The sequence below is a fragment of the Brassica oleracea genome, chromosome C9, assembly GCF_000695525.1.
Source record: "Brassica oleracea var. oleracea cultivar TO1000 chromosome C9, BOL, whole genome shotgun sequence".
Lineage (NCBI taxonomy): Eukaryota > Viridiplantae > Streptophyta > Magnoliopsida > Brassicales > Brassicaceae > Brassica > Brassica oleracea.
In genome coordinates, this window is record NC_027756.1 from 40,632,539 (window position 1) to 40,644,366 (window position 11,828).

Genomic DNA, 11,828 nt, shown 5'->3' on the forward strand with positions numbered 1-11,828 from the left:
TATTTAAAAAAAAATTGTCCCCAAAAAATATATGTTTTACGTCTTTTTGAAACGGAGGGAATATTATATATGGCTATTCATGAACCTTTTGAAGACAGCAACAACGTCAATATATCTGAACTAGTTTACACTGACCTTTTGTTATTAATACTGACTCAAACTACGAGTGCGTATGCGATAAATTGTAAAGAAAAAGTAGCTAGGTATGTATGTGCCATGGACGTGTGAATTGTTGTGTGCTTTTATTACATTTTTGGTCTGCTTCATATGTATTGGTGTATGTACGAAAGAAGATGACGTGGAGCTCCCGACCAGGCCCGCGAGTCAAGGAAGCGAGGCGTTCGGCGACGGCAGCGCGGTCGTCTCCGCAGTCCATGCGTTACAATTTACAAGATCTCTTTTTCTATACCCTATTTCATTATTTAATTGATCGTGTCAATTTATAATAAGTCTTTAATTCGGAGGTTCCTAGTTCGTATTAATTATATTATTAATGTACTGACTCTTGCAAAAATGTTTTTAAGATTCTCAACCTATGTTTTTCTGTCAGCTTGCTTTTTTTTTTTTTTTTTTAGTCAGCTTGCTTATTGTCCACGTAAACCTTTTTAAGATTCATTATAATATTATTGTATTGACTCTTGTAAAAATGTTTTAAGATTCTCAACCGTCTTGTGCATTACAAACTGAGTAATGAAAAAGAACCAAAATTGAGTTGAAAAGTGGTTGATAAGATATGATTTTAAAACCACCTCAACGAAAAAAAATATACTATATAGCATTTCCAGTAACAGCTCTTGTCCCAACAGTGATAGATCAATGCAATCAAGCTGTAATTTGTAATAATAATAATACTAGTATCTTTCAATACATGCACAAGTGTGAATTTTTACATGAATTCAATTTTTTAATTTAATAATTAAATATTATATTTGTTTCATATTAAATGTCACTCTAACATTTTTCACAGAAATTAAAAAAATTGTGTAATAGACTTATATATTCTTATTTAATGTATAATTGATTAAATAAAAATAGTTTTAATAAAAACTTATTGATTATTCAAAAGGGTAAAAATGAATAAATTATACGTAGAATGACTTTTATTTTATAACAAAAAAAATAAATTTAAAGTGACTTATTATTATGAAACAAAGGAAATAGTAAATTGACTGTTAATTACAGATCCATTGTTTAACTGGAAACTCAAAGAGCAGATGTGCGTTGAAATGAAAGCTAAGTGTAAAATATTTAAGACAACAATGAAACAAAAATAATACACAAAATAAAATACACCTTTTGGCACACAATTTACGACTATTTAGTATTTATAAGTACATACATTCACTTTCACCAGAATCTTATCAACACCAAATCAACACAGTCTCTCTCTCACTCTCAACACACAAAACCCTTTGAATTCCTTATAACGGATGTTGTTACAAATACCCTAAAACCCTAATCTCAGTACGAGCAGTTTCCAGCCACAAATCCAAGACTCTTCAAAAAGAATGTTTCATCAAGACAACACAACGCAACAAAGTCGTGACACAACGACAAGAACACCATCCTTCATGTCAAACACTCTTTCGAGAAACCCTAATAGCAGCTCAAGCTCCGGAGCCGCCGGGAGATTCCCAAGGTTTGGACTCAACGTCGACGACGATCTAGTTTCATCCGTGGTTCCTCCGGTTACCGTTGTGCTCGAGGGACGTTCTATCTGCCAACGCGTTAGCCTAGATAAACATGAGAGTTATCAAAGCTTGGCTTTGGTTCTGAGGCAAATGTTTGTAGATGGAGCTGATTCGACTTCCGGGACTGATGATCTTGATCTGTCTAACGCCATTCCTGGACACCTTATTGCTTATGAAGACATGGAGAACGATCTCCTTCTTGCTGGTGATCTCAGTTGGAAGTAATATATCCCTCGTTTTAACTCTAAAGAACATATCTATCTTTTATTATATAATACTAATTAATTTGATTATAGTTTTGCAAGACCATCTTAAACTATTTTCAAGCCGTGTTAATTTTCTACAAATCATATATTTAATTTTATATTATGTGCTTTACAATGATTAGGAGTTCCGACATGTATGCATAACATGCTAAAAGATGGTTATGCTCGTACGAGCGTTCATGCAAGACAATAATATACATTTTTCTTTATAGAACTAAAATCTCTCAGTGTTTAGCTTACTTGATTTCTTTGACTTTTAAACAACTTTAGTTTGCTCTCGTGTGTTTGAAGTTATATAGCTGATTATATGGAAGTTGATGAGAGATTTGGTTTTGTGAGGACACAGGGACTTTGTTCGGGTAGCGAAGAGAATTCGAATCTTGCCGGTGAAAGGGAACACAAGAAAGGATAGAAGAAACGAGTGAGTGAGAGTAGAGATAACGTTTTGCCAACGATGTCAGAAGATGTTTTGTAGCAGCCTAGCTATGTGTCGGTGATTCCCAAGGGCATTATTGTAAACTTACTACCATATGTGTTTTCTTCTTTGTTCGCTTAGAGCATCCGCAATGGTGAAAGCTCACCATGGAATCCTTAGGCTTATTTTACTTTTTTTTTTTTTAATAGTTAAGGATCCTAATCAAATATATAATTCCAATAGTAAGTCTCATTTTTAGAATCATTACTAATAAAAAAATATTTTTTTTTTGAAAAAGTGAAATTAAATTTTTTTATTTATAACATGATTTAATAGAAAGATACAATATTTATTAATAATCTTCAATCACCAAATTTGTTCCAAATATTTTCAATCAAATCATTTTTCAATCGTTGATGTAAACGCTTATCGTGAACATCATTCCGAATGCCAAGCATATTAGCGATATTTGTAAGCCTGTCGGTATGTACCCGTGAACTTCTTGTGCCGTCTTCTTCAAATTTAGATATATCGTACTGAATGTATCCATCTCGTTCATTTTCAACTATCATATTGTGTAGTATGATACATGCTCTCATAATCTTCCCTATCTTTTCTTTGTCCAATGAAAGAGCCGGGTTTTTCACAATCGCATATCGAGCTTGCAAAACTCCAAAAGCCCGTTCCACATCTTTTCGGGTTGCTTCTTGAAGTCTAGCAAATAACTCTGCTTTAGGACCTTGAGGGTGCGAGTAGATTGGATAAAGGTAGACCATTTGGGATATATACCCCTTGTGAGATAATACGCCAACTTATACATGTGTCTGTTGACCACATACTCTAACCTGGGAGCTCGGCCTTGGAAAATGTCATCAAATACAGGAGACCGGTCGAGGACATTAATATTGTTTAAGGTACCTGGAGGACCAAAAAAAACGTGTCATATCCAAAGATCTTGTGAAGCCACAACCTCTAAGACAATTGTCGGGTTTCCTGATCCACGTGCGTACTGTCCTTTCCAAGCGGTTGGGCAATTCTTCCACTCCCAATGCATACAGTCAATGCTTCCTACCATCCCAGGAAACCGCGTTTCTCTCCAATATCGAGGAGTCGTTGAAGATCCTCTGGTGTGGGTCTTCGTAGATACCCATCTCCGAATAACTGTATTATTCCGTCGGTGAAATGGTGTAAACACGAAAGTGCCGTGCTTTCACCAAGTCGGAGATATTCGTCTACCGTGTCAGCCGCAGAATCATAAGCTAGCTGACGAATAGCTGCCGTACTTTTTTCTAGTGAAGAAAGACCAAACCTCCCGGTCGCATCTCTTCTTTGTCGAAAGAAAGGAACGTTCTCTGCGAGGCCATGGACAATACGCAAGAATAATTCCTTATTCATGCGGAAACGGCGCCAGGATAAATGTGCCGGGAATGTCGAATCTTCGCTGAAGTAGTCATTCCATAAACGGTCGTGTCGTGCTTCACGGTTTCGTTCTATATAAGCACGTCTCCTTTGCTTATTCGTTTGGAACTCGACTATGTCATTGTATGTATCTTCGACGATTTCATCGAAAATTTCTTCCAGTCTTGCTTCGACTTCATCGGATGAAGATGATGACATTTTTAGGTATCCCTCCTTGAAACCAATAATATTGAACATCATAAGTTATTTTTTTTAAAAATTTTTTTTTCAAGTTTCTATAGCAATTCTAATCTTTTAATCAATTTTAAAAGTAGTTTCTATAACTTTTTTTTTTAATTTTTTTTCAAGTCTCTATAGCAATTCTAATCTTTTTTCAAGTTTCTATATCAATTTCTATTATTTACACAAGTTGTATAAGTGATATGTTTCTAAAATTGAAACTTGTTGAAGTTAAAGAGAAGAGCAAGTGTTACCTAAACTTGTTGAAGTTAACGAGAAGAGCTAGTAGTACTTGTGTTATAAATCGAAGCAAAAGATGCAACTTCTTGTTGTAGCAGGGTGATCTTACAAAGACTTGGTACCAAAATATTACAACCTCGCCGAGGAAACGTGAAGATACAATAAAGAGATAGAAACCTAAAGGAAACAAGTTTTGATGAACGAGATAGGAAACTAAAGACAAGCATGACGACTACTTTATACTACATAAGAAGAACCCGTGACTTCCTTGACATGAGGTAAAGACCAAACGACTTTCACACCTCCAAATGCACCCGTGACTTGGTTCACATGCCTTCTGCTTGACCTGACACATCAAATAAGACAACAGTTAGTATAGTTTTAAAGCATCAAATGCACAATACACGATAACTACCTTAAAACAAGATTAAGACATCATAACATTTCGGACATTAGCTTGAGTTTAAGACTAGTTTCCAGCTCAAACAGTGGCTCTGTCTTCGCGAGTAAAACAATCAAATCTGAGGCGGTAGGAAGGTAGCATTTACGCAAGAACAATCAAACTTTAAGCTTTCATACAAAAAATTCTACTCAACACAACTAACATCTTCTCGGGTTTTTTTTTTAAACAAATAAAATACACTAATATATGTTTTTATTAATTCAAAGAAAAGAGAGTAGGAGGTTGTAGTAATCGTACCTAATTATACAGACACTCTCGAGCTTGAGGACGCTCTGGTTTACTTCTTTGAAGCTCTTCCTGCAAAAACATAAGATGAAACAGTCAAAAGTTTTACTAGATAGCATTAACAACAACCAAAAGCACAAGAGAGATACTTACCAGTCAGAAACATATCCGCCAAACCTATAAAAACTAATGCGGAGACCATTACACAAACTGCCAATGCAAAGCCATTTGTAGTCGATGATTTCTTCTTTAGCTCACAGACGGTCTTCTGTAGCTTAACCAGCTTCTGGTCACACTCAAAAGATTGATCCTTAAGCTGCCGGAGTTGTCTCTGAAACTCACACATCTCCTCCGTAACGGCCACTTCCCTGTCTTATCTAGCTTAACCGACTTCTGCTTAGTCTCATTACCTTGATCCTTAAGCTGCCTAAGTTGTGTCTGAAAGTCACTCATCTCCTCCATTACCGCCACATCCCACCATTTCCAAACATGGCAGTCTCCATCATCAACATTCTCACACGTGAAGTACCTTCTGCCTGGATATTTTCTACTGTAAGATGTTGCAACAACAGGCTCACCACCACAGTAGCATGTCCTCGGGATTCCATCATCAGCCTCTGGTTGAGGTGCGAACTAATCCGGCTCTGCATCCGTGTACAGCTGAGCTTCTGCTTCAAGAAGGGAGGTCATGTCTAGAGAGTTTGATGATGAAGAAGGCTGGCTGTAGCTGTAATCTTGTCCCATTTTCGTTAACCTGAGACAAATGATGAAAGAACATAGTTAAAGAACAATAACTTATAGCAACAAAAGCAAGGACCGATTGAAAGAACATACTTAAAGAACAATAACTTCTCATATGGATTGAAAAAAATGACAAATCATTTACAACCGATTGAAAGCGAACACATATAAACCTAAAAGGTTTTGAAACCGTTAAGAAAAAAGAGAAGATCCGCTTGAGCTTGAAACCAAAATCGTTTCGAAACCGTATAAGAAAAAAAAAACATATCCGATTCCGATTGAAACCAAAATCGTTTCGAAACCCTTTCTACAATAGCCCATACTCGATTTTAACCCCAAATCGATTTAACCCCAAATCTTTTTGAAACCTTAATTTCAATCGTAACCGCAAATCGATTGAAACCCCATTCCCGAACCTTTAATTGAGAGGAAACAAGATGAAAACTGATCTAAATCGAACAAATATACAAGTTCAGGCTTCGATTTACCTTCGTGAAGCCGATCGAGAGAAATCGCCGTGCTATCGCCTAATCATCGAGAGCTCTCTTTTTTTTCGGTCTCGGTCGAGAATGACCTAATTTTTCTAAACCAACCCAAGCCCAAACCGAACCCGTCCCACTCAAACGTTGCCACGTACACAAGGATCAGCTCCTTAAACTCCTTCCGGACGGACCAATCCCTAGCTAAATTAACATAATAACTATTATTATATTAAAACTAACCTAAGGATTAACATTAAGAGACAGTCATGGACCCCGTTGCGGTTGGTCTTATCTTCCCACGAAATGAATGGAACAACAACAATGTTAAAATCCCTAATTTTGTGGATGTAAAGGCAAAATGAAGTAGGATACAACAGAAGTAACTTATCTATATTTTATTTTTATCGTCTACAACTCACGCATCATTGTAGTCTGTGTGATGATTATGTTTGAAATTGATTTTAAGTATGTAAATGACACATGTTAGTGATGCGTAGGGAACGGAGATTCCAATTCAGCAACCGACAAAAACAAGAGCAAATGAACCCATGTCTGGACTTGGGAGGAAGAGTTTGTACAATCTTTTTGTTTAAACGCTAAGGCAGTTTTTTTTTGTTTGGTCTCTTGTCATGTCACAAACTTAGTTTCCATTTTGGCTTCAATAGCCAGAAATCACACCCTTGACGACATAAAACCTCATGGCCTTGTCATGTAGGTGCCAAAACAAATATAATAAAACGACAAACAATCAACGCTCTCTCACACATTCATGATTCTGACTTATTATCATTACCTTGAAGAAGCTTTAGTTTGAATCCTCGAATGGAGGCAAACCCCATTCCTCTGGTTTGAAATCGAGTAGCGAAGTCATGATTTGATCTGCAAGGTCTTGGTGAGATATATCTAGTCTAGGATCCGGTACCATCACCACGTTCCTGTAGAGAGGAATCAACAGGAATAAACTTGATGGAGATGTAATAACTGTGTCTGAAACTAAACAATTAAACTCATCTGTTTTGGTCTATTCAATAGGAGAGATTCACTTACATTCTGGCGTTTTTAGCAGCAAGAACTCCGGAAGGAGCATCTTCAAATACCAGAACCTTTTGTGGGTCAACAGGACCATCCTAATGAATCCAGACAAAGAGGAGACTTTAGTTTACATCAGCTTGAATTTAGAGGACTCAATTACATCACATGGGCTTTTGTATATATATATTAGAAATGAAGCATCTAGGAGATAGTTGTGTAGTTACCTTAAATCTCCTAGATGCAGCGAGAAAGCCGTCAGGGGCAGGCTTTCCTTGCTTGACCTCAGGATCATCTCCGCGAACTATGTGATGCATCAGTGAGAAGAGCTCTTTGTGTCTTTGGGTTTTTAGATCAAAGTGACGTGTGTGAGTTCTGCAACCATTGCATTCAATAGTTAAAAGTCAAGTTTTTCCGGATTGTAAAAAGCTGAAAATTTGAATGCACGGCTCAAATGGTATTATTATTAAGAGAGAAAAAGATGTGGTGGTGAAGAAAAGAGATACCCCGTAGCAATACAAATAGGAATGTTCTTTGCATGGAGATGCTTGATGAGCCGGCTAGCCCCTGAAACAGTGGAATAAAAATTGGTTCATTCATGACGTGAATACAAAGGCTGAAATAATAAGATCAGCCCAAAATGATTATGATTTGACGCAAAGGCAGTGTGCCTTTCTGTCTACCCACATGAAGCAGAAATATCAAGGCATGCAATACTTTCCAGTGAACCATATGTTTGTCATGTAAAAGCAGAAAAACGTACCTGGCATAAGCTCACTAGTAGGGAAGAGTTCTTGCAGCATGGCCTCTCTCTCGACAAGAAAGTCCTCAGCTGATAGAGAGTCGCTGATCCCGCTTTCGTCAACAAAGATCCTGGCAGCTTCAATAGCTTTTCTTCCCATCATCTTGGCCTTGAGAGACCAATCAAAAGTTTTGTTGAATCGAGCAAGTATGATCTCCTGTACCTCCGTGTAAAACTTCTCCGTGTCTGCAGCAGAAACCAAATGGGCATGAGGACCTTATCTTAGCTTTGTTAAAACAAAAATTTGATCATTAGATAGATGCAAAAATAGTGACACATATAGAAGTTTTGATGATAAATATGAGCAGAAGATAGAGTTTCACTACATCAAACAGGTGAGTGATCATAAGTGGTTACGATATCAGCTACAGACTGTATAGAGAATTAGCTAATGATTAATAAGACAATCGAGTGGCTAATCAATCAGTGAACTAAGGTTTCAGATCAGATTTAAACAACAACTTACATTCATCAGAACCAATGAACTATCCAAAAAAATCAAATACGAATTTTAGATCCAGTGGAAACTCACTCTAATGCGATACAATAAAGAGAAGATTCGAAGAGATCAGATATACCGAGAAGAAGACCGTCCATGTCGAAGATCACGTGAGTGATCGATCCTCTTCCGGCGGTTGCGGGAGTCGACATTGACACTACGGTTCCGGTGGATCTACGATTAGATGGATATCTAATGGTTTCTACTTTCTTGGAGCCGACACTGTCACTGACAACTAATCGAATATGCTTACAATGACGTACGGTGACTCCGCTTCTTGGATATGGGCCGATTCTTGTCATCGGGCCGGTCCACATATAAAGCATTTTCTTTTGCTCATAGCGTAATTGCTATTAATTACCAAACGACATCGTCTTATGAATATCACTTCCTCACAGCGAAGATACTTTTAAGCAGCTTGAAGGCCCAATAAGGTAGAACAAGAGTAACGTTAAAAACGACCTCGTTTTATGAATATCACTCCTTCACTGCGAAGATCTCCTCTCCCTTTTTCTCGTTTTTCTTCATCGGCTATCATACTATCTCAGGTCCGATTGATTTTGATCCGATTAACAACTAATCTTAATCAAGATCGAGCATTCACGAGCATTGGAATCTCACAGATCAAATTCGAATCGTCATCATGTCATGCTTAGCCCTAGCTCTACAACCATCAAACGGATCTGACATTTTACTCCAAACCAGAGAATGGTTCCCGCCGGCGAGAGCCCTAATCGCTCTCTCCTTCTTCCGCCAAACGCGTCAAGCATTCTCCCCCACCAAACACCCACACCCAAATCCCAAACAGAAACAACCTCCTTCCTCTTCCTCTTCCTCCACCTCCGCCGCAGACCCCGACGATGCCACCGCGGCGGAATTCGTAGGCGACGATCCCCTCGCCGCTTCAAACGGACAAGTGATCGTCGGCGTCGAGAGCAAGTACCGCGTCGTGTACCGACTAGTGAACTCCATCTACATCCTCGGCGTCACCGTCGCGGATCACGACGACAACTCCATCAACGTGTTCGAGTGCATCCACATCGTGAACCAGGCCGTTAGCGTCATCGTAACCGCCTGCCGCGGAGTCGACGTGACTCCGGTGAAGCTCGGGCGGAAGTACGCGGAGGTTTACATGGCGCTCGACATCGTCTTGCGCGGCGTCAGCAACATCCGTTTGGCCGCGATGCTTGGGTCAATGCACGGCGACGGGATCGCGAAGATGGTGCATTCGGCTTTGGACACGGAGAATAAGATCAGAGGAGGGGATAGCTGGGCGTCTGTGGAGTCTCACGCCGCGGAGCATTTGGCTTCTGTGCAGGCCTTCTCCAATGCGAGATTCGAGTTGCCGTTAGAGACTGTTGCTGCTGGGGACGAGATGGCTGCGAGTTTGGCCCCTGTGGTGCAAGAATCTGAGGAGTTGAAGGAAGAGATGGAGGAGCCTGACAGTTTGGATCCTTTCGCGGCGAGTGAGACGGTTAATAAGGAGAAAGAACTCGTTGGCGGGTTCAAGAAGACTATGGATCCTTCCTCTAAGGACTTGACCTTGGCTTTGGCGGGACTCGAGGTGACTACGTTGCCTCCAGCTGAAGCAACGCAGTCTACTCACATCAATGTGGAAGGATTCGAAGGGGAGTACGGTGGGATTGAGTTCAGCAACGAGCAGGCTACGATTGGTGAAACTTTTGAATCGCTTAGTGATGCTTGGGGAGGTGGGTTGGATCCTTCTGAGTTTATGGGACCGAAGAAGATTCATAAGAAGGAAGGACTCGCCGGGCTTGAGCTTTTGCACACAAGTGATCCCAAGGCAGTGGAGGGTAAAGATGGAGGTAATGTCGATAATCTTGTTAAGAAGCCTGAGATGAAAGGTCCTGAAATGTATATCTCTGAGGAAATTAGAACGGAGTTTAGGGAATCATTGCTTGCTAGAGTGGGACTAATGGGTGTGTTCTATCTGAAAACAATGCCACCTAAAGGCTCTGGTGAAGAGAAAGAAACCGAGTTCTCATTCCGTGTTGAAGGTACTAGTCCGGTTAAGAGATTCGCTATGCAGAGTTCTCGGGTTAGTAGCTTAGGGAACGGTTTGTTTCACGTGAGAACTGCTCCATCAGAAGAACCAATCCCTATCTTGAAGTATAGTTTGCAACCTAAGCTAACCCCGTTGCCTCTTAGAGTCCGAATGGTGAAACGAGTCAGTGGGACTTTACTTTCACTCATGATACAATACGTCTCAAGCCCGGAACTACCTCAGCCTCTGAAAAACGTCGATTTTGTTCTGAAACTCCCTGTTGATCCCACATTGCTTAAGGTTTCTCCTAAAGCTATACTAAACAGAACCGATCGAGAACTGAAATGGCAAGTCCCTGAGATTCCTCTCACTGGAAGTCCCGGGAGATTAAGAGCAAGGATGCCTCTCGATTCAGAGAACAGCGAGGAAGAACCAGAGATCATCTGCTACGTGAAATTCTCGGTTCAGGGAAGTAGCTCTTTGTCTGGTATCACTCTGCGTGCAGCTGCTGAGGGGAATACGGATTTCTATGAGGTAGATCACAGGTTCGAAACTGGAGTTTATATGTGCAATTGATACTGTTTTTCTCTTAAGAGTTTCATTTGTTTATAAATTTCTAAAAATGTTTTTTTTTTGTTATAAAAGTAATGGAAAAGTATATATTTATTCATAACATAGAGGTTCTTTATATAGGAGATTACACTGTTATAGATAAATGAAAAGATTACAAATCATAATCTCTTGGTTATGAGTCATCCACAATCTGGTTCATAACACTCCCCTTTGGATGCCATAACCATTTAGAGCTTGTAATGTGCTTTAATGTTGCATCATTAAATCCTTACCAGGAAAACTCAATTGGGACAAAACCATCGTGAAGGAAAAAGAGTACAACACACATTACTCCTCCTGATTTAGACATTACTGAAGGTCCCTTGGACTTCCTCAATTTTCTGCAATCCGTGGGTGATGAAGATTTTGGGCAGAATATGTTTCGTCCTCGAACATGATAGTTGGTTCTTCTTTACCATCGGTCATGCCACAATTTGATCGAACATATTGAGTCATCGACCTCAAATACACACACGAAATCTTGGATGATGTTGATGTGATATACGTGTACCACCATGTGTAAAACATAACATGTCTGAAAAATAAATCAACAAAACCAAATAACCCCTCTTTGGGCTGGTTAGTATAAAATAAACCAAAATCAAAAGCTTCTTCATCGTCCTTCTTATGGACCAATCAGATCAGTGTCTAAAACAAGACTTCTGCATCGTCTATCTCAGGACTAAATGGACTTCTTTATCGTCCACCTTTGGACTGAAT

General features: G+C 39.4%; 4 protein-coding genes and 1 pseudogene across 7 annotated transcripts; 2 read left to right on the forward strand and 3 right to left on the reverse strand.

Annotated features, from left to right (window-relative positions):
* The first annotated feature begins 1,390 nt into the window (after nt 1–1,390).
* LOC106317492 (auxin-responsive protein IAA33-like) lies at nt 1,391–2,545 on the forward strand. The gene is made up of 2 exons (XM_013755302.1): nt 1,391–1,912; nt 2,304–2,545. The coding sequence occupies exons 1-2, from the start codon at nt 1,509–1,511 to the stop codon at nt 2,380–2,382; spliced, it is 483 nt and encodes a 160-aa protein (XP_013610756.1). The 5' UTR covers nt 1,391–1,508; the 3' UTR covers nt 2,383–2,545.
* Nucleotides 2,546–3,440: 895 nt separating this feature from the next.
* Nucleotides 3,441–3,989, reverse strand: LOC106315011. Its single transcript, XM_013752794.1, has one exon. The coding sequence runs from the start codon at nt 3,987–3,989 to the stop codon at nt 3,441–3,443; it is 549 nt and encodes a 182-aa protein (XP_013608248.1).
* A 325-nt stretch (nt 3,990–4,314) lies between these two features.
* On the reverse strand, nt 4,315–5,688 carry LOC106313378 (annotated as a pseudogene).
* On the reverse strand, nt 5,521–8,751 carry LOC106313377 ((DL)-glycerol-3-phosphatase 2). 2 transcript variants are annotated; one of them, XR_001264368.1, is made up of 8 exons: nt 8,571–8,751; nt 7,954–8,178; nt 7,697–7,757; nt 7,418–7,565; nt 7,209–7,288; nt 6,955–7,096; nt 6,168–6,362; nt 5,521–5,692 (listed from the first exon to the last, which is right to left on the reverse strand). XR_001264368.1 is itself a non-coding variant. In XM_013751175.1 (6 exons), exons 1-6 carry the CDS (start codon nt 8,641–8,643, stop codon nt 6,967–6,969), a joined length of 717 nt encoding a protein of 238 aa, XP_013606629.1. In that variant the 5' UTR covers nt 8,644–8,751; the 3' UTR covers nt 6,697–6,966. The 2 variants fall into 2 exon arrangements, 1 of the variants encoding a protein (XP_013606629.1); XM_013751175.1 differs by lacking the exons at nt 5,521–5,692; nt 6,168–6,362 and having other exon boundaries at nt 6,697–7,096.
* A 212-nt stretch (nt 8,752–8,963) lies between these two features.
* On the forward strand, nt 8,964–11,162 carry LOC106313229. Of its 3 annotated transcripts, none has more exons than XM_013750987.1 (2): nt 8,964–9,582; nt 9,613–11,162. In XM_013750987.1, the coding sequence occupies exons 1-2, from the start codon at nt 9,135–9,137 to the stop codon at nt 11,070–11,072; spliced, it is 1,908 nt and encodes a 635-aa protein (XP_013606441.1). In that variant the 5' UTR covers nt 8,964–9,134; the 3' UTR covers nt 11,073–11,162. The 3 variants fall into 3 exon arrangements, with proteins under 3 accessions (XP_013606441.1, XP_013606440.1, XP_013606439.1); XM_013750986.1 differs by having other exon boundaries at nt 8,964–9,579; nt 9,610–11,162; XM_013750985.1 differs by having other exon boundaries at nt 8,964–11,162.
* Nucleotides 11,163–11,828: the final 666 nt, after the last annotated feature.

What these genes read in the sequence shown, in the direction of transcription:
- LOC106317492 (XM_013755302.1), top strand. Translation starts at nt 1,509, where the DNA reads ATGTTTCATCAAGACAACACAACGCAACAAAGTCGTGACACAACGACA. An exon ending in GCTGGTGATCTCAGTTGGAA is followed by an intron (nt 1,913 to 2,303) that starts GTAATATATCCC and finishes GTGAGGACACAG; the next exon opens with GGACTTTGTTCGGGTAGCGA.
- LOC106315011 (XM_013752794.1), bottom strand. Translation starts at nt 3,989, where the DNA reads ATGTCATCATCTTCATCCGATGAAGTCGAAGCAAGACTGGAAGAAATT.
- LOC106313377 (XM_013751175.1), bottom strand. Translation starts at nt 8,643, where the DNA reads ATGTCGACTCCCGCAACCGCCGGAAGAGGATCGATCACTCACGTGATC. An exon ending in CATGGACGGTCTTCTTCTCG is followed by an intron (nt 8,179 to 8,570) that starts GTATATCTGATC and finishes TTTCTGCTGCAG; the next exon opens with ACACGGAGAAGTTTTACACG. An exon ending in CTGCATCTAGGAGATTTAAG is followed by an intron (nt 7,289 to 7,417) that starts GTAACTACACAA and finishes TGGATTCATTAG; the next exon opens with GATGGTCCTGTTGACCCACA.
- LOC106313229 (XM_013750985.1), top strand. Translation starts at nt 9,135, where the DNA reads ATGTCATGCTTAGCCCTAGCTCTACAACCATCAAACGGATCTGACATT.